Source organism: Brachyistius frenatus, unplaced genomic scaffold, assembly GCF_029030835.1.
Source record: "Brachyistius frenatus isolate BFR_SWC_R1_liver_20210118 unplaced genomic scaffold, ASM2903083v1 Contig_336, whole genome shotgun sequence".
NCBI lineage: Eukaryota > Metazoa > Chordata > Actinopteri > Embiotocidae > Brachyistius > Brachyistius frenatus.
The window spans coordinates 139,836-162,019 of NW_027210935.1; the positions used below are offsets into that span (position 1 = coordinate 139,836).

Consider the following 22,184-nt stretch of genomic DNA (forward strand, 5'->3'; position numbering starts at 1 on the left):
TACTGCGCTGCACTTGTCACACAGTTTTTTTTACGTTTGTTGCAGTTCAAAACTATGCTGTAGAGGTTCTTATATTTGTTTGCTCAGTTATCTAAACACAAACATTTAAAATTAAATAAATGGACATAGGTATACACACTAAAAATATTTTCAATGCATCGATGTGTAGTTTTGTTTGTTTTATGTTCTTTGAATGCACATGCAGTGTATGAAAAATAATTTATCAGTAGAGAAAGTTTCGTTTTATAATAAACTCATCATTTTCTGCGGTTCGCTCGTTATGTACACCGGGGCGCACGGGCTCGTGGGTGGAGTTAGCTGTTTTGTGGACGTACAAAACGCCCTTGGATGCAGCAAACAACTCCACAAACACGGAACAGGCTTCGCCACAAAACGTGTTTTTTTGTTTCACCCGGTTAATTCCAGCGGCTGCAGCGTAGCCTGTTTTATTTCCGTTACCGACTCCGCCGAAAGAGGTTTCGGGGGAAGCTAGTTTCGATAAAAAATTAAAAAAAAGCGAACCTTGTGTAACGTGGTATTTCGTAGAGTGGGTAATGTAGTCCTCTTAGCCTTCCTGCTTCACAAATATATGTCGTTTAAACTCCACTACCCATAATTCCTCGCGCCAACGCAGCTTGTGTTGACAGGCGCCGGTAGGCCACTCACGCGCCCGAGTGCTCGTCCTCTCGGTACTTTGAAGGTACAGCTTCTCAGGTATCGTCTGTTTGTTCTGAATGCAGCCAATATACTTTGAATTGGTCATAAATCATCTCATATTCAGAGGCTTAACGGGGCCGAAGAAATATGTGGTTGAGAGAGGAGGCAGCCATTCTGCTAACAGCAGCTAACAGCACACACACCTCCACAACACGAGTGGACTTCTTTCATTCTGCTGCGGAGTTCAAAGTTCTCACGAGGAAACCAATGTTGTCGCGGCCGCGTGGGTCAGTACAGAACAGCTAACGTTGTATCATCACTAATATGTTGACTTTTAGGAGATCATTCAGGGTCTAAAGTGAAACGTGTTCAGTTCGGCGTAACCTCCATTCACCTGTCGGTGCTCAGGTACCTCACCATTTGGTCACGTGTCCTAATTCCTCTCAAACTTCTTTGTAGGTTACAGTGAGATAAACTATTAGCTGTGTGAGTGTTATGGGGCTCATTGTAATGCCGATGTCAAAAGACCCTCACTATACGTTCCTTTGGTTGATAAGGTCCAACTTTATGTGTGTGATTCTCGTTTAGGAAAGGATGCTTCAAATTGACAGGGTTTTTTTAAATGGAGTTCGGTGTGTGTTTAGTAAGAGGTGTGCTGAACCATTGAGAAGCTGTACAGTGTAAAAACCATACTGCCATGAACGTTTACTATTTGTTTGTCTGTCAGTGCAGACTGAAGCAGGAGGAGCAGTGAGTGGAAGACGGGAAAGACAGCCATGTCTCCTCCGAGGCTCACCGGGGCCCTGCGCTCCTTCTCCAACGTCAGCAAGAAGGAAGACTGGACCGAGGAGCTCTGTGATCTGAAGGTGAGTCCCGCTCCTGCTCCAACCTGCTGCTGATGTGAACAGGTTCAGCCGGTTGAGCTCAGCCTCAAAGTTTCAACTCGGTTTAAGATAGACATAGCTCATTAGAATCAGGTTACATACAATTAGAGGTGAGTTCATAACAGTTCACTCTTAATGGGGTGAGTTTCTTATGTCTGAGGTGACTGCAGGGGAAGAGGATGCATGTCTGCAACACGTCTTCCTACACTTCTCCGCTCTGTATTTGTGGGCCGGAGTCTCAGTTAATGGCTCAAGTTTTATTTTCAGACCAATAACAATAAGTTCATCTTCATACCAGGCAATAATATGTCAGCCACTGAGATTCATCCTTAATGAAGCAGCATGATTTAATCTACTCGTATGTCCACTGGATGTGATACCTGTTATCACCTTCATGGGATCGGGCTACAAAACGCACTTGCTTTTCTCCCGAGTCTTTTTTAATGAACATAACACCATGAGCAGTTTCTTAAAGTCAGCAGTCTGCCTCCTCCATCACGTGTCTCCATGTCACACCGTGAAACATGTCCGTGAAGAATAGATCACAGAGGCTGACCAACCGTTGCACTCTTCATTAAACCCGTTACCCTCACTCAGACTGTCCAGGGATGGACATGATCCTGCTGAGGAACAGTACTGACTCAATAATTTATAAGTCCTCAATTGCAAATAGAAGTAGAAAGAAAGAGAAATTAAATCTGAATTAAAATTTGGGGGTCAAAGGTCATTGTGACCTCCCGAAACACATTTGTGGGCATAAATCTGGAATTTAAAAACTAATTATGTCAAAATTCCAGACAAATGTCTGGCAGGACAAAAGGATGAATTGATTACATTTTATATCCAAAAGGTCAAAGGTCACCTTCATCCTGTTTTTGTCCATCACTGATTGACAGAAGGACAGACTGTGACCACCTTCCACATGTTTTCAGGTCCTGAATGTGTGTCTGATCTAAACTGAGATCGTGTGTGTGTGTGTGTGTGTGTGTGTGTGTGTGTGTGTGTGTGTGTGTGTGTGTGTGTGTGTGTGTGTGTGTGTGTGTGAGAAGCATCTGCTGCTTCTCTGCAGCAACATCCAGATTTGAAGCATTGTCTGTTGTCATGGCGGCAACTTTTGGTCCTATCACAATCAGATTTGTTGGACAAATTCCTTCAAAGTTTTCACTACATATATGATATGATATGATATGATATGATATGAGTCTGGACAGAAACCGATCCAGCTACATGGAAAAGAGGTTACATGTGAATATGTAACTGGGTCAGTTTCTTCTCCGGTGTTCAGCCGTACACGTTTACCTGCCTCAGCTCCAGTTAAACCCTCTCAGCAGAAAAAGTGCTTCTCCAGGGAAAAGACGGCAGAAGTCACCCTGAGATTTCCTCCCAGCTCTCGTTAAAATGCTTAGTTGTAGAAGAGATGCTGATTATATTGGAGTCACTGTGTTAATGCTTCTCCTGATTTCAGAACCTGAAGTCTCAGATTTAATATCGCACTGCTCTCATGAGAGAGAAGAAAAGTTTATTAACCCCGATTTCTTCAAAACGACTGAGGATGCATGAGGAACTACATGTGCAGAGCACGACTGAGGATCAATGAGTTATTGATTCTTACTTTTTTTTGCTCAAAAGTTTCCGACACAAAACCCGGATTTGTCTACCACAAATTTTGAAAGGCCGGCCACAACAGCCAGTTTAACAATAGTCTGCAACATACTAGATAGTCGGCTGTATCAATATCCCACAGAAACGTGCAGTAAAAGTCAAGGCACGCTGTCATGTTTCTTTTTTTAAAAGCCTCATAAATGTTCAATTGTTTTTGTTTGTTCATTTCTAGGTTGCTTGCTAACACGTAAGATTCGCTAGCTGAAATCAAACATTGCTGACATCATGATTCAGTGCCAGAAATGTTGATCCCGCAATGACCAATCAGCAGCCTTCAATGTGTTTGCATCACATTGTTTGCGAGTGGATGCAGCAGGAACTATAAGATCTATTGTTGTCACAGTTTTATTTTCAAGATGGGATGTTAAAAACCTGAAGAAAATCAATCAAACGGCGGCACCAGTGAAGAAGTGCGCTGGAGGGTGCGTGGTCCATGAGAGACACCTGTGATGCTTCTGGTCTCTGTCTCCAAGTCTAACTGCATTTCTCTCCGTGACTCGTGTCAGGCCAAGCGTCTGAAGAGACAGCAGCTGTTTGCCAGAGAGGGCCTGACGTGGCAGAAGATCGTCCATTTCTGCAGCGAGCATCAGGACAAAGCTGCCAGTCAGGAGCTGAAGAGCCTCCTCCAGGCAGCCAAACACATCGGTAATTAACTCCTCAGCCTCAAATCCATTGTAAAGTCTCCCAATCTATTTCCATGTGTTTGTGTTACACTGATGACAACACTGTCAGAAGTAACAAGAGTGCTTTTGTCTGTTCTTTTGACTGCTTATCTTAAAGTGATGACACACTAACCAGCCATTGAAATGATTGTTATTGTTTTTTTTCTTTGTCTTTGCTGGATTAGACATCAGTAAGCCTTTTCCCTGGCTTTAATAAATTGTCCAATTAAAATAACAGCTCACCTTAATTCCATGAAACATTCAGCAGTGTTCCCACACATACACTTTACTTTGGCCCCATCCTTAATGAAACGCACAGAGAGAGCAGAGACATTGTCCCAGTGTTTCTCCAACATGAAGCTCATAAGTAAAACTGAATTGTAGCTACAGGGACAGTATGATGTCAGGTTGTTGAATGGTGAGTTTTGAGTCTGATATACCTGCAACTTATCCAGTGACTACTGATGTTGCCCTAAATCTGTATTAAACCTAAATAGTCATATAATAAACTCATCATTTGTCCTCGGTATTTAACAGCATAACTCATTTACAAGTGAATTTTCTTAAAAATAAATAAATAAATTTAAAACATAATACCAGTTGGACTTTATTAATCCATGCAAGGAATATCAGTTGCCTGCTGTCCATGATGTCATTTACTGAACATCAAGTGTCTGGCAAAGAGATAAATAAGTGACATATTGGGGTGACTGTGGCCCAGGGTGTTGCTCACTGATTATAATGTTGGCGGTTCGGTCCCCGGTGCCTCCGGTCCACATTACAAAGTGTCCTTGGGCACAACACTGAATCCAAAGTTTCTCCTGATGGCAGCTCTGTTGGGTGAATGGGAGGCAAACACTGGAAAGCTCTTTGAAGACCACTCATTTAAAAAGGTGCCAATGGTGCATTCAGGCACCTAGGAAGTGGGAAAGTTCCCATTTTGTAACCTCCGTCTTCCTGAGAGCGTTGATATGATAACAACAAAGAGGCAACGCGGTAGAAATCTGCTCTGTTTGCTGTCTGAATACAGAAGAGTGACAAACAACCTCGTCATCACCCATGTAGGCCATCACAGGGATGAAGTGGAGTTCAGAAGATCTTTATTATTTGTACAATACATTTCTTCTGTCATTTTTAGCAGATAACATTTAAAACAGCAAAGTAACGGCAACACAGTAACGTCTGTTACGCTTTTACCACTTGTTGTTGTCTGTCAATATAACTGGAATTAGTCTTGTTTAACGGCACAACATCCTGCTCTAACTAGTATGACCTAAATTCACCATGAATTGACTTATTTTTGCGCTGAGGATGTGTACCTCTTCTTTTCACCACAAACGTTGCCATGGCGACTGAGGTCACGATGACTTCTCCGAGCTCTCTAAAACCTCCGACTTTCCAAGTGGGAAATTCCCAGTTTGACAGAGGTTCAGGTGATTTCTCCCACTCGCTGCGAATGAACGAGCTATTAGTAAATGAAGACCATTTACAACCAACTAGTGCCGAGGAAAAACCCTCATTGTTGACAGACAACAAATTAGATTATAAATGGTTTTGCTCAATGAACAACACATTTACATGTCTGGAAATGTGGAGTTTGATGTTTAATTCAAAATCCCACCAATTCCCTCAAATTGACTGTAGAAGTCAATGAATTTGCCTCCAAATGCATCCACAGCTCTGTACTGCAGTTCCTGCATGGAGAGCAGGGTTCAAGAAGAGGTCTGAAGAAGGCTTACAGATCCTTCTTACAGAGAAAATGCCCACTGTACGCATACACTGGATCAAGAGCTTAAGGATGAGGATGACTAGTTGAAGGTTGAATGGGTCCTTGTCGAAGCTCATGTATGAATCACCATTTCTGCTTGGATCTCCTCAAAGAATATATGAAAGACAGACCTAAAATGTTTCACATAGCAGCAGGAAAACAAGTGAAATTACCAAAATGAATTGCATCATACCAAGCTGCCACGTCATGTTGGATTTTGAAGCATATACAGATGACCTACTTTCTGTGTTTACTTTTGTTCTGGGTCAGTTTGAAATCGATTGCTATTCAGTATAAAACATGTATTCGGAAAGTTGTAGGAAGCCTCAACAGAGGTGGTGAGTGTCAAATTCACGACTACTAGTTGAAATGATCAATTAATGTCGAAGAGGTGGCAGATTATACCTGTTTTATATATACACACACATACTGATGTGTGTGTATATATAAAACGGGTATTAACCTGAGTATTGACAAAAGATTGTCAGTATGTCTAATATATGGCTTGCTCCCCAAAATTCTTATATTCTTTGGGAATCAAGCTACAGCTGTCAATGGTCGTGTTGGGAGAAGCTTGTTGCTATGGCGCCACAGGTCAGGTGGTCTGCACCGAATGTTTCCCCTCAGACGCCTCAGAAGGTCCCGGTGGAACTCTGTTGACAGTCTGACTCTGGGGGACGGATTCACGGTGACACAACCAAAGCAAACCCACCTGGTGTCTCCTGACCTGACGCGCCTTCTTCGGTGACATTCTGCCCCTCAGAAAAGAAAACATCTCTGGAAACACCTCGCCGGCTCTTTGCTTCATCGACGTAGACTTTCTGAAGCATTTCAAGGGTTGAGCCTTTCGACAACTTCACTTGCTGGCTAAACCTCACGGATCAGTCATTGAGCTGGCAGTTGGTTTTCTTTTCTCTTCGGTCATGGGAGTATTTTTGCTTCTCAATCACGAGTGCAGACTACCAGTGTTTGTTAAATGCTCGCCGCTGCTTTGTGTGTTGTCCTCAATCTGTGCAACTGGATCCAAATAAAAAGTTGCTCTTGAGTCGACTGTTGAGAGGATGAAGGTAACCGCTCTGCTCGGCTACGGGCAGCAACAAGTCTGAGGCTTTTAGACCATTTTAATTGGTTTAAATCCTTTTCATCTGTTTTCCTCCTCCTCTCAACCTTCCTCACTCTATTCTTCCACTGTCCCTCTGACACTTCTTCCTATAATTGGACCATTACTTTGTATTCCTTTTTGTTAAGTGCACTTCTGGTTAAGCCTGAATTGTTTGGAATATAATGTAAATGAGGTGCAGGAGCCTTAAAGAGCGAGTCGATGCTGCTATCTGTACCGCGCAGAGCTGCAGTTCTTTCTTTTCTTTTTTTTCTGTAGCTAGAAATACTGCACAGTTCTGATTTAATAACCATATAAAACAGTACTGCTACCCGGGTACTACTAATGATAATAGAAAGGGTGAAGGTGATCATTGCAGCAATCCTAATAATCATCATCATTAAAATGATGACCAGTACATCCATTTTAATTGTCCCTTCAGCTAGAAATTTCTCATTTCCAGTATTTGAGTAAATGTACTTAGTGACTTTCCAACAAAGTGTATGAACTGAACACTTCTTTCACTACTGGTCTAAAGCAAAACTCTCAGTTAAGGTAAAACTGAGAGGGAGGTTGCATGGAAAGGTTTCTGTAGGGGAGAGCTGTTCAAACTCAATACCAAGAGGGCCGCACAGAATATTATTTCAATTAATGGATACAAATAACTCTGAAAGTTAATAGATATAACCTCATTTCCAAAAAAGTTGGACGCTGTGTGAAATGTAAATAATAACAGGAAGCAATGATTTGTAAATCTTATAAACCCATATTTTATTGTAGATAGACTAAATACTACATTTCAAATGTTGAAACTGAGAAATGTATTGTTTTATGAAAAATATATGCTTATTTTGAATTTGATGGCAGCAACACGTCTCACAAAAGTTGTGACAGGGTCATGTGTTGCATCACTTATTTTTACAACACTCTGTATGGTTTAGGAACTGAGGAGACCAGTTTCTGGAGTTTCGAAAGTGAAATGTGGTCCCATTCTTGCCTGATAGAGGATTTCAGCTGCTCAACAGTTCAGGGTCTCCTTTATTGTATTTTTCATGCCAGATGTTTTCAATGATTGACAGGTCTGGACTGCAGGAGGCCAGTTTATCAGCGGACTCTTCTACTAGAGAACCATGCTGTTGGAATACGTGCAGAATGTGGTTGGATGTTGTTCTGCTGAAATAAACAAGACCTTCCCTGAAAGAGACGTTGTCTGGATGGCAGCATATGTTGCTCCAAAACCTGAATATATCATTCAGCATTAATGCTTCCTTCCAGATGTTCAAGCTACCCATGCCATGTGCACTAATGCATCCCTGTACCATCACAGATGCTGGCTTTAGAACTGAGCTGATAACAAGCTGGATGGTCCCTCTCCTCTTTAGCCAGTAATCTTTTTATGATGTTATGAACCGCAGATGATGAAAACCCTAAATTCTTTGTAATTTTACATTGAGGAACATTATTTTTAGATTAAACCTCTCCCCATCTTCACTGCTGAAGTACTGTGCCTCTCTGAAATGCTCTTTTTAATACCCAATAATGGTCTGTTGCCCGGTAACCTAATTAGTTGAGATTTTCCACGAGGTGTTTTTTTTTTTATTTGTTTTATCTTTACACAACTTGTCCAGTGTTTTGTTGATCCTGTCCCAACTTTTTTGAAACGTGTTGCTGCCATCAAATTCAAAATAACCATATATTTTTCATAAAACAAAAAAATTCTCAGTTTCAACATTTGATATGGTCTGTTTTCAATTAAATATGGGTTTATGTGATTTGCAAATCATCACATTCTGTTTTTATTTACATTTTACACAGCGTCATCACCTTTTTGGAAACACGGTTTGGATAAAATTTTCATCCGCATCCCTGTTACGGTATCAATATCAGACAGCAACATACAAGATGAACATATTAAATCAGTTGGGGCCTGTTTATGTAACAATCAGCAGATCCATATCCATATTTGTTGAGGTGAAAACAGTAGCCAGTATTCAGATGCTGGCCATTGGAAAATTTTAACCAGGCAGTGTCCGGTCCACGGGCCAGAGTTTGAATATCCCTTCAGTCTGCCTCTGGCTGTAGAAACCACTGACAGAGGTTTGTGTGTTGTGTTTTGTTCCACAGTGGGGACCGAACACGGTCAGGAGGCCATTGAAAGCGCTGCCGTCTTTCTGTTTGAGACCTTCCACAACAAAGACCATGTGGGCACCGAGGAGACGCGGGCCATCAAACAGATGTTCGGTCCGTTTCCTTCATCTGCAGCCGAAGCCTCCTGCGCCTGTGTGACTCGGCTGGTGGCTCCGCTCGGTGACTCCCGAACCGAAGACTTCATCCGAACCCAGCACTCCCGTCACAACCCCCAACGAGCCGCTGCTTTCGGACGCAACATCGTCTTCTCGTACGACTCCTACACTCTGGACCCGCTGGAGGACCTGCCCGGCCCGGAGGTCCACGACGACGGCGCCGGCCTCGACTTTATCAACTTCTTCAACAACCAGCAGAGCGGGAGGAAGGTGTCCGGTGAGGAGGATGTTCCCGGCTCAGGGAGCTCTCTGAGCTCTGGACAGGAATCCATCCTTAGAACAGAGGTGGAGAAGTATCTGAACGGAGGCAACATGATCTCATCCAACCCCGAGGAGCTGTGCACCTCCCTGTTCGAGATGTTGGCGTCACACCGGAGCGACGACGAGCTGCAGAATGAGGTACGTGTCAATACGGTCTGACGTGTGAATACTGTGTCTGATAAATGTCTCTTTGGAGGTTACACAGATTAAATAAGATCAAAGTTGCTTAGTGCAGCTCTCCACCTGTTTTATCTTTAAACTAACTGACACAAAGAAAATACTTCTGGTGAATTTACAGAGTTTATGCAAGAATGTAGGTTTGTTAACAACAATTTGACCAATACATTTTAATAAGTATATTAGTACATTAACCCTACTTAAATACACAATCAATTCCACTGATATAGAGCTGATGATCAGGATTTTTAGTACCTTAGACATTAAGTCTGAAATACCATTTTGATTGAATTATTTAACACATCCAGTGGAAACTCCACCATGGTCCTGGTTTTAGTTGGAGAACGGGTGAAGCTGTATCAGATGTGACTCAGACACATGGTCCGTGTCACAGAAACACACTTTAACCATTCAAAGCAGAAAGACTTGTCTGAGTTAAATAGCACAACAGTCTGGGTTATTGTCTCAAAAAACTTAAGTCACGCTCTCTGACCGTAATGGAATCAAAATGTGTTCGTAGTTGATCCGACCTGCCACACAGAGTGAAAAGCAGGTGGTTAAAGAGGTTAGGGGGGTCCATGCAGGCGGACGCTGAGAGTGTTTCATCGGGTTTTCTCACACGAAAAGTGAAAAATAGAAAAAGAGAGCTAGAGAGAATACGATGTCGGTTCTTCTGTCACCTGCACACAGCCGGTCGTTCAGGGCTGTAAAGTTGGTGTGTGTGCTGCAGAAAATGGGTGACACAGATACGCCCTGTCAGACACTGGAAAGGTGTGGGGTGGCCGGGGGGCCCGATGCTACCTGATCTACCTACAGACCATAAATCCAGCTTGAGGAGCAACACTTATCCGATGTAGAGGTTCACTGTGTGTTGGCAGGAGAAATATTCAGGACACATCCAGACTTGTGGAATACCTGTCTGATGACGATCCATCACCTGTAGGCCGACAGTGTTACAGTCTGTAACCTCAGTGGACCAAAATCTATCTATATAATATAGTTAACAAGGATATCTTATGTTAACATGAACTCAAATTGGAAAAAAAATAATTATATTAAAAAAATAAAAAAAATTAAAAGCATAAATGGAGCTATATTTATACTTTTCTTGTCTTATCTTTTTATTTTTGCACACCGTGAGAAACAATATTTCGATATCTCTGTATGTCTTATGGTGAATTGACAATAAAGTTGACTTTGACTTTGAAACAGGGACTGACTGTCTTGGCCGCCACAGAAAGCTGGAGTTGCCTCTGATTAGAGATGTACCCAAAAATGACAAATCATTTTGGCTGAATATTTTTCTGTATATTAATTGCATGCTCTTGCAGTTCTTGCTTTCTTTCTCTTCTATAGTTGTTTATTTTTGATTTTATTCGTTATATTAACGCCGTATGATTTACTCCTTAGCCAACTAAGGTCTCTGTCACTTTTTTCCTGTTACCATTAATTAGTTTATCAATCGGGTACGTTGTTTGTGTGGCCGCTTGTACAAAGGCTCAGTTGAAAACGGCTTCAGTGCTGATGGAAAACATGAAGTTTAAGATGTCATTCCTTCTTGTGATTGAGACCTGACAGCAACACGCAGCTCTGTTCTCATTACAACCTGAACCTCAAAATCAGAAGTCGGCTCTCATGGTATTTATGTGACATGAAGTTTTGTCCCAGTGGTACATTTAATCTCTTCAGGTACTTATTGATTCTGTAACCTTGACCTTCAGCAGCAGTCCTTTTAGTTTTGATCCAGATGTCCCGGCTGTTACACCAAGTCATCCTTGACCTTTACAGATAGACCTTTTTAGACATTCCCAACTTCCTGCATAGATTTGACCTTCTTTGGTCATGAAGGCCCTTTTGGAAATATTAGCAACTCAACTTGCATACATAAAATAAGAGGGCAACTTTTAGGACAGAACTTTATTTCTCTACATTTCAGTGGATAGTGAGATGAGGGGAGATCATGTTCATACTGGGGTCATTTTGATATCATCTTTATTTTGAGTTATTTTGTGTTGTTAAAGTCAATGACTTCAAGCTAATAAAAAAAAAAAAAAAAAGGAAAGGAAATATAAACAAACACAAGTTAGTATTTGTTATCAAGTGCATTTCTAAGAACTTGTTTTATATGGATTTCAGTATCTACACCTTCACAGATTCAACTTTATAGATTTGATTTATTTGCATAATGCAGCTCCGTATAGTTACTACTAGGTTTCAGTCCATATTGAAAGAATAGAGTGGGAGTTAAAGTCTTTTAACATACAGTGCCTGAGCTGTAGGTGCTGGAAGGTAGATGGACAGATACACACAAAGTCAAACTAAATCGTCATATTTGATATTTATTGTAACGTTTTATGAGTCTGTGTCTGTCTGAAGTCTCGGAGCCGCAGACACTTTCTGTCTTTAGTGGCGATGCTGTTGGAGGCAGCCGGCTTCACCTCTCTGCCTCAGTCTGGTCTTCAGTGGAAGGAATGCAGCTCAGTCAGGTTAAGATCAGCTGATCCACTCTTCGAAGGCATTACAGACATCTACTGTGACTGAATTTCCCCAAATGCTGAGTAATTTATTGTAAATTCAGATGTTATTAGAAATGGTCAGACTAAAGAAGGCTTTGAGGAAGTGCTACTGATTGTTCAGTTTCTATATCATATGACTGAGGGTGTGATTAAAACAGTGGGCGGCTTTATTTATAATAATACAAAAATAAAAAAAGAACCAGTTTATTCTAAAAATGAATTAAATGCAGTGCTGTCACCCATATTAATCACCTTCACTGTGTTGAGCACGAAATCAGATAAAAAGTATGAGATTTCACTTCGAAACTCTGAATGAGGGCCGATAAACAACAACAAATAGAGCTGGTGTCCGTTTTGCAGGTTGGTGTGAGAGTCTGACTTTCAAATAAGTTCAAATCAGGTTTTGGTCATTGATTGAAGCTTGAAAGGCAGATTTCTGCCACTCCTCTTCTGCAGCCAACAACATGACTTCTACATGAATGTGAAATTCTGCTTGCGGTCTTCAAACAGCTGACATACAAATGTCTTTTGATATTATGCTGATAGATATTAGATTTGTTCTTCTCTGTTCTCCTTACATTGATGGATAACTCCACCTCAATCTGAAGGGCAACTTTCAACTCACTCAACTTGGAGTCATGTGTGTGTTCTTCTGAGTTTGAACCCATGTTGACAATGTTGGCACCCAGCTGTCCAAGACGCTTACATTCGTAGCCAAGTGCCCAGATACTTTTGAGTCTAGTTTGAAAGGGCCATAAATTAAAGCTGGGACTTGACACTTTGATGTATTGTCTATTATTACATTTAGACTTAAAGTGCTGAAGCATAAAGAATTTCCATATGCGAGACTGTATATATAACTTTCATTAATACATTCAAGCTGGAGAAAATAAAGGAGGAAAGATGTTGTTTTGTTTAGTTTTGTATGGTGTTGTGATTAAAAGCAGCCATCGATAAAATGTTCTTTACATCTGCATCTGCTCTGAAATGACACTTCAGAGGAGGTGGATGTTTTTCAGGAGATTCCAGGTTAAATGCAGCTGATACAGTGGTGTGAAAAAGTGTTTGCTCCCTTCCTGATTTCCAATTTTTTTGCATGTCTGTCACACTTAAATGTTTCAGATCATCAAACAAATTTAAATATTAGTCAAAGATAACACAAGTAAACACAAAATGCAGTTTTTAAATGAAGGTTTTTATTATTAAGGGAGAAAAAAAAAATCCAAACCCACATGGCCCTGTGTGAAAAAGTGTTTGCCCCCTCCTGTTAAAACATAACTTAACTGTGGTTTATCACACCTGAGTTCAATTTCTCTTGCCACACCCAGGCCTGATTACTAACACACCTGTTCTCAATCAAGAAATCACTTCAATAGGACCTGCCTGACAAAGTGAAGTAGACCAAAAGGTCCTCAAAAGATAGACATCATGCTGAGATCCAAAGAAATTCAGGAACAAATGAGAAAGAAAGTAATTGAGATCTATCAGTCTGGAAAAGGTTCTAAAGCCATTTCTAAAGCTTTGGGACTCCAGAGAACCACAGTGAGAACCATTATCCACAAATGGAGAAAACATGGAACAGTGGTGAACCTTCCCAGGAGTGGCCGGCCGACCAAAATTACCCCGAGAGCACAGCGACGACTCATCCGAGAGGTCACAAAAGACCCCACAACAACATCCAAAGAACTGCAGGCCTCACTTGCCTCAGTTCAGGTCAGTGTTCATGACTCCACCAGAAGAAAGAGACTCGGCAGAAATGGCTGCATGGCAGAGTTCAAAGACCAAAACCACCGCTGAGCAAAAAGAACATTAAGGCTCGTCTCATTTTTACCAGAAAACATCTTGATGATCCTCAAGACTTTTGGGAAAATACTCTGTGGACTGATGAGACCAAAGTTGAACTTTTTGGAAGGTGTGTGTCCCGTTACATCTGGCGTAAAAGTAACACCGCGTTTCAGAACAAGAACCTCACACCAACAGTAAAACATGGTGGTGGTAGTGTGATGGTCTGGGGCTGTTTTACTGCTTCAGGACCTGGAAGACTTGCTGTGATAAATGGAACCATGAATTCTACCGTCTACCGAAACATCCTGAAGGAGAACGTCCGGCCATCTGTTCGTGACCTCAAGCTGAAGCCAACTTGGGTTCTGCAGCAGGACAATGATCCAAAACACACCAGCAAGTCCACCTCTGAATGGATGAAGAAAAACAAAATGAAGACTTTGGAGTGGCCTCGTCAAAGTCCTGACCTGAATCTATTGAGATGCTGTAGCATGACCTTAAAAAGGAGGTTGGTGCTGGAAAACCCTCCAATGTGGCTGAATTACAACAACTCTGTAAAGATGAGTGGGCCAAAATTCCTCCACAGCTGGAAAAGACTCATTGCAAGTTATCACAAACGCTTGATTGCAGTTGTTGCTGCTAAGGGTGGCCCAACCAGTTATTAGGTTTAGGGGCAAACACTTTTTCACACAGGGCCATGTGGGTTTGGATTGTTTTTTCTCCCTTAATAATAAAAACTTTCATTTAAAAACTGCATTTTGTGTTTACTTGTGTTATCTTTGACTAATATTTAAATTTGTTTGATGATCTGAAACATTTAAGTGTGACAGACATGCAAAAAAATAAGAAATCAGGAAGGGAGCACACACTTTTTCACACCACTGTATATAAAGGTACATTTAAAAGAAGCTCAGAAGAAGGCTGCCCCTTCTGTTTCGATCGGCCTCCTCATTCTCCCGTGTGCAGTGAAGGGAATGGACAGAAAGGAAATAAAGGTCAAGATCAGGGTGCTCGCTGTAGACCTTTGTTGTTTCACCCTGTTCGACTCTCTGGCGGCTATTTGGCACCCTTTACATTCCTACTTCCTGATTCAGGAAAGTGTTCCATCATTCTGTCCCTCTTTCATTCTCTGTCCTCCTCACATCACACTCTCTGGCTTTTATCTTTTCTGTAGAGCTCCTCAGCAGCACGTCTGTCCTTTCCATCAATTCACCACAGAGGCAGAATTATACAACTTCAGCTGGTTACAATTGGTTCCAATGTTCCTCACGTAGCTGACATTTGGAGGCCAACTCTCCCACTGACATCTTTAGATGTAGAGCTGTGTGTGTGTGTGTGTGTGTGTGTGTGTGTGTGTGCGAGTGCGAGCTCTCTTTCTCTCTCTCTCTCTCTCTCTCTCTGTGCATCTAGCTCTGTGTGACTCTAAAGTCAACAGTAAAGTTTAAAGGCTCTGAACTCGGTGCCATTAACGCTAACAATGGAGAGAAGCTGCTTCTTATTATTTCTCTCTGCTGACCCTGGATCGCTGACATTTTGTGGTGGTCGCTGAGTCCAGGAGGGAAACAATGCAGCGGAGAGTCATTTGGTTGCATACATTAGTTGGTTTCCACTGTAGGTTCAGAAATGGAGAAGTATTCCTTCAATGAGGAAAGGCAGCATCTTCATTTATCTGTGTAGTTTGTTTGCCGGTCTGTCGTCCTGCACACACAACTCACTTCCACATGTGCACCTTACTGGAGGTACAAATCTTAAATAAGTGCACCAGGATACTTTAGTTGTACTGTTGTCTACTAGACATTCATGCTAATAAGGCAGCTGTTGAATAGCTCTCCTCCACCGTTGGTTCAGACCTGATGACCCATGTTCTCCCAGCAGGATGTCAACATGTCTGTCAGGAACGCTCGTCTTCCTCAGTTTTCATCATAAAGTCAAGTCATCCCTAAAGATTGTTAATTGCTTGGATGTCTTTGTCCACCCTGAGTGTCTCTCCTCGGAGGACAACAGCAGATTGGACCATTTCACTCGTTACTTGGTCAATTGTGGAATTGTAATGAAGCTGCTTTTCTCCGTCTCAGTGAACAAAGGATAATGTATTGATCTTCTCATGGTCTGATTGTGCAGGTTTAGTTTCAGCTGCAGGTTACTTTATCTGTACGCAGAGGCTGATTTTGTCCGAATAACAATCTGATTTCTGACTCTTTCACTGATGTTTCCCACCATCACAGTGCTGCTGAGTCAGCAGTGTTATACTGGAAACTGGAGGCAGCTGATCAATGTTTCTATCAGCTGATCAATGTTCTATCAGCTGATCAATACCTGCAGGTGGACTCACCTGAACGAGCCTGTGATGAGTCACCTGAACGCTGCTTCAATGGAAGGAAACAACTACAGGAGATCTGACCTTTGTTCAGAGGAGTTATCAGGATCAATACCATTGATCAGGTTCAGTTTGATTGATGACCTATACACAGTGCAGAACCTGAAATAGTTCTTTATTTTACATGCAAGAACTTTAGATGTTTCTAAATCTTCAAACTCTTTGATTACTAAAAAAGTTTTGATGTGGGTCTCTGGCTTTCGGACTCCATAAATAAAAACATAAATACAACATCATGAATCTTGTTTGGCAGCAACAGCTTGTGTAAAGCTGGCTTCATAGTTCATGCAGCATGTCAGCAGTGCAACGGCCTCCATCACTGAGCTGTTCAGTGACTGAACAGACTTCTTTAGAGAGAACTCACAGTCCAATAATGTGGGCTTCAGAAATATAACTCAGTGATTGCAGAGACACTAACTCTTCAGAGATGCTGCAAAATAAATTTAATTACAATTAAATTTGCTATACAACATCAAATTCATTGGATCGTTTGGTCAAAAGCCTCATTAGAGTTTCCCCCTGAACTCTGAATAGATTGGGACATTCAGACACTGCAGGAGTCACTTGATTATCACCTGTAGATGAGCAGAGAAAACATGAATTACCTAAAACTAATAAATCAAAATGAATGGCTACTTCTAATATAATTCTATATTGTCTCCCATGAGTTTCAATGTTTTTAGAGTTTAAACTTTTAATGAAGCAATATTATGAGAGGGTGTGCTTTAACGATGCGATCCATAAGCATCACTGAAGTTGAAGATTATACAAGTTACCAACTAAATAAAACATCTAATCAACATATGTTCATATTGTGGAGCAGTTTGCTCTCAAAATATAAACGTTTTTGTTTGTGCGATCTTCGTTTCCATGGCAACACATGGCTATGACTAAGAACTGGAAAACAATCAGTAACGTCAGTCGACTCTTATGTAATGTATGCAATGTTTACTACTCCAAGAAGTAGTCGGACCCTTAGCAACCACCTAGCAACAGAGAGGATTTCTAGTCTCCAACTGAATAAATACAGAACATAGAAACACTAAACTGCTCAGCGAGCTCAGTCTGGTTGGAACAAAGATATCTGAGGAACAAAGATATCTGATGAACAAAGATTTCTGGTGAACAAAGATATCTGAAGAACTAAGATATCTGAAGAACAAAGATATCTGATGAACAAAGATATCTGATGAACAAAGATATCCATGGACTCATGTGTTTTTAACATTTTAGCTCCGTGTCATGTGTTCAAACCAAACCGGTCCAGCTAGCCTCCGCTAGGATTGTAAGTGCGTGACTATCCGTGGTGTTACGGTACGGGTGCTCGGAGCGACCAAAAAGGACCAAAAGAGACCCGACTTCACCAAATGGGTCATTTAATAGAACTATAACAAGTAGAAACTACATTATAGTACATATTATATGAAATTCTATTCTAGTTATATATTTCCATTGAGAAGGTGGAGTCATATTTCTAGTGATGAGCAGGGTGTGTTGTCATTGTGATTTGTTCCAAATGTACTTTTGACCAATCAGATCTCTGGGTCAGAACTACTTGTTGTATGATGTACATCGTTGTTTCCACCTAAACATGTTTCTACCTAAATATTAAAGCATGTTCGAGGCTAAAACTGTCTTTTTTAAATACGAGTCTATTGTCATCATTAAAGTAATTATATCCAATATCTCTTGATAATGAATCAAAGTGCATATTTTTCCTGCTGAAAATGTGTTGGTGTACGATGGCAGTGCTCAGCGGTCACACCGTTCCTTCCTGCTTCAGTCGATCCATTTAGCAGCTGAAGAGTGGAGAGCTGAATAGGAACCAGCAGAGGACACAGACACTTCCACTGCTGACCTGTAGCCTTGCAGATGTGGAGTTATTACACAGTTAATCCTTTAGCAGCGGGCTCGCCTGCAGGACGGCCGCGGCACAGAATCCATCTGAAGGATAGAGTCTGCCTCTCGGTCCCTGTGGAAGCCACACCTAATCAGTCAAGTCCAAGGGCACAATTCATGAGAGTTCATAAAAAAAAATTCCCTTTGAGCAGGTGTAACCGCCCCCACCTCCACCCGCTACCCCCCCAGCACCTCCGATCCGCTCCCGACATCCAGCTCACTTGGCTCGAATAAAACCGAGACATTCACAGGGGCCGATAGAAGTTTAGAACAGATATGAAAGAGACCACCGAGGGAAACAAAGATAGCCTGAACAAAGACGACGGGTAACCTGACATCAAAGTGCATCTGTTGTTTTAGCTCCCTGCTGTGCTGAGTATTGCCTTCCCAGGGGAGGATGGACTGAAAGAGCAAGCCATGCCTCTACCTGCAGCCAGCCCTGAAGGTAGACAGGAGAGAGCACTGCATTGTTTTACCGGCTCACATTAACCCCCCCAGGCCTTCCAACCACCATTTTCCAATTAGGAAGCACACGCTTTATCATCTCTTCCACTTCCTTCTCACACTGATATTGATGACTGTCTCTGCAGCCTTTTCTTCTGTATGCTTTCAATCATGTGCTGCTGCGTGCAGGAATTGTTGTTGTTGTTGTTGTTGTTTTTCTGTCACTCGCTAAGTGCCAGGTGGCCATGTTTGTGAGGCTAAGCGGCGGCGCAGATTCTGTAGCAGGCGGATGGTAATTACCAGGTGTTCAACCTTGGCAGTAGTGCTGTGTTTGTGGGTGTTGCTGAGCCATAGGATGTGTATACATGGTGCTATGTGTTCTGCTCTTTTAGATGGCTGTATTTCTGGCTACTGATTCCCCCCGCCCCACTCCCTTCCTCCTCCCCCCCTCCAGCTGTTCGAGCTGCTGGGCCCAGAAGGGCTGGAGATGATCTCCACCCTCCTCCAGCGAAGGGCGGCCATCGTCGACTCCCTCCTCTCCATCCCACCCGACATGACCGGCTACCCACCAGGTGAGATAGCCCCATGGCAACCAGGTTGTCTCCATGGTAGCATGGTAACTACGCTTGTGATTGCTGTTTGAAATAGCCATGAATACCATATATGAATTTATGTAGATAAAAAAACCCAGAAGAAGCTGAAGGTTGTCACTCGTTTGGTTATAAAGATTATATCCAGTATTTATTACTCTTCTCTCTGATGGTAAATATGGTTTTATCGAGGTTTACAAGAATTACAGAAAGGCATGTGTTAAATGGTTTATAGTTCCTATGCAGTGCTGCTGTATTTTCAAACTGTTATTTTAAAAATGTATTTAACACATAATGTAGCCGCATGAAATTCATGTTTCAGAACATCTGGGCTTCGCAGTCTTCAGTATCTTAAAAAACTGAAAATAGAATTTGAAAAGATTAGTTTTCCTTAATTTTTTACAAAACATGGTGAGAAGTAAAATCTCATCGTCGAATTGCTGGTCTAAATCAAAATAATGAAGTACAAAAGGGGAAAAGTTGTGGTAAAAAGAATTTGACCAAGTTGCTGAGTTGGCAGAAGCAACTCTGACGCAGATGTTTTGCTTCCTGATGAGTTGTTGTGTTGAAAGTTTTGATTTATTTGTTTAATATTTTGAATGCTGGCCAAATGACATGGAAGTGACACGGGTAATATTTCCTCATTGTTTGTGTGCTGTATTGGTTTATAACTACAGATAACAGCATAAACCCATATTAACATATAAAGACATATTGTAGGTCATTCGCAAGAATTTTCTCTGTTACATCATTATATTTAACTTTCACTTTATAGATTATTTTGATTTTTTTTTAAATCTTTGAAAGGAAACTCTGACCACAAGTGATACAAAACTTAAGATGTAGTGTTTCATTAGTGTCACTAACTGTCTTCCAGTAATGAATTTAGAATGAAATCCAGAATTTAGCCAAATATTATGATGAATACTGAGAACATATGCATATACAACAAAATGTAAATAAAAACAGAATGCGATGATTGCAAATCATGTAAACTCATATTTCAACATATCAAATGTAGAAAATTTTATATTTTATTGTTTTATAAAACATCTGCTCAGCAACACGTCTCAAATAAGTTGGGATAGCGTCATCACCACTGTGCTGCATCACTTCTTCTTTTTACAACACTCTGTAAACATTTGGGAACCGAGGAGACCAGTTTCTGGAGTTTTGAAAGTGAAATGTGGTCCCATTCTTGCCTGATACAGGATTTCAGCTGCTCAACAGTTCACGGTCTCCTTTGTTGTATTTTTTATGTCCTGATGCTCCAGATGTTTTCAATGGGTGACAGGTCTGCACTGCAGGAGGGCTAGGGTATGAAATGATGAAACAGGGCTTATTAGAAGTTGTCTGTTATTTAAGATGACTAAAACAAAGCCGTCAAGGATCTTTATCTCTGTGGATCGCACTGATTGTTTGATGTTGTCATCAGCCCTCATCTGTCACATCTGGAGAGACGACACTGCTCCGGCTCTAATAGATACCACACCTAACACTATTATGTCAACGATCAGGAGTTATGATGAGTCACAAATGTGGACACGTGTTAAGACCACGCACATCGGATTGACATTAAAAGTCCAGTAATTTCTGTGAATGGTGCTGATGGTTGTTTCTTTGGATCATATTGTTAATCCCCCAGATCTCCTGCTGTAGTTTGATCACATCGGTGGCCAAACATAGGAATATTACGTATATTTTAATGTATTTTGGACAAATATGAACTGAATGTGTTCACATTATTTGAATGGGCACAGATAATGTAGTCACAATACCAACAAACTCCTCCATCCTCAATACCAATTTAGATAAAACAACAACAAAAATCAGATTAGTTAATGAAAGGGGTGTTTCAACCTGAACTTTGAAAAGAACACGAGTAATAACATCACTGTTATGTCAAACCAAAAAATAAATAAACTGAAAAAACAAATCAACTTTTTTTTTATGGTGTCAGAGCATCTCTACAGTACAGACTGAAATATGAAAAACATGCAAATCATAAGCAGCCCAGTGTAATGAATAACAAGAATATGAATATTAACATGCAGCCTTCAAGAAATGAAAACCATTCTCTGTTATAAAACGTACTATCCTCTGATTTAGTTTAATGCTCAGTTACTTTTGAATACGACCATCAGTTTTTACCACAGTAGTTGTGCAGTGCAGGATTACGCTTCAGTGACCGGCTGATTCTCATGACAGCAGATGGGCTGATGTTGAGCAGCAACTTAAAAGTGCACACAACGTTGTTCAGAGATTCTTTTTTAGAAGCAGTCTCCTGTTTGGACAGAAAGGTTTACAACCAAACGAGTGTTGATGCCATTCTTCGTCTACTCGATGTGCAAATGGGTAACTGCTGGTCAACAGGTCTGTGTTCGAAACCCAGATTTAAAAGAGGCATCATGCAAGATTCACCAGATTCTGACCTCACTGTTAAATAAAACACTGAAGGTCTGATTTACTGAAGGTTTGTCTGTGAAATCACATGAACTGTACAGAGATGATATTTTAGACTTATTGAATCAACTGAATGATGATTTACAGGGATATCAGTCCTGTTCTTCAGGGGAGCTGTCCCAGGTCCTGAATGTGTCTCTGTCCCAGGTCCTGAATACGTCTCTGTCCCAGGGCCCGAATACGTCTCTGTCCCAGGGCCCTAATGTGTCTCTGTCTCAGGTCCCTAATGTGTCTCTGTCCCAGGTCCCGAATGTGTCTCTGTCTCAGGTCCCGAATGTGTCTCTGTCTCAGGTCCCGAATGCGTCTCTGTCTCAGGTCCCGAATGCGTCTCTGTCCCAGGTCCCGAATGTGTCTCTGTCCCAGGTCATGTATGCGTCTCTGTTTCAGGTCCCGAATGTGTCTCTGTCTCAGGTCCTGAATGTGTCTCTGTCTCAGGTCCTGAATGTGTCCCTCAGAGTTCACAGTTCATAATGTTCCCACTGAATGAAACCAAGTCAGCTGCTCATCACAGAAAGTTCTGGACCTGCTGCTCAGTGTTTGTTGGAGGATCTCATCCACCGTCCTCCTCTTTTATTTGACCATGTTTTATTATTTAGCCATTTTTTTCTGCCTAATATCTTGTCATCTTCTCTTAATTTCA

The 22,184-nt window shown here is 41.4% G+C and overlaps 1 protein-coding gene across 4 annotated transcripts in view; it reads left to right on the forward strand.

Moving 5' to 3' along the window:
- Positions 1 to 482: 482 nt before the first annotated feature.
- The window catches only part of ascc3 (activating signal cointegrator 1 complex subunit 3), a 150,418-nt gene continuing 128,716 nt past the window's right edge, over positions 483 to 22,184 (forward strand). The window contains exons 1-5 of one of the 4 annotated variants that reach the window (XM_069723596.1): positions 483 to 714; positions 1,390 to 1,523; positions 3,710 to 3,848; positions 8,857 to 9,434; positions 18,946 to 19,063. In XM_069723596.1, the coding sequence (XP_069579697.1) occupies positions 1,434 to 1,523; positions 3,710 to 3,848; positions 8,857 to 9,434; positions 18,946 to 19,063 (925 nt within the window). In that variant the 5' untranslated portion in view covers positions 483 to 714; positions 1,390 to 1,433. Of the gene's footprint in view, positions 715 to 857; positions 949 to 972; positions 1,066 to 1,389; positions 1,524 to 3,709; positions 3,849 to 8,856; positions 9,435 to 18,945; positions 19,064 to 22,184 lie in introns of those variants that run through there. The other 3 variants (XM_069723598.1, XM_069723600.1, XM_069723599.1) reach the window with 3 other exon arrangements.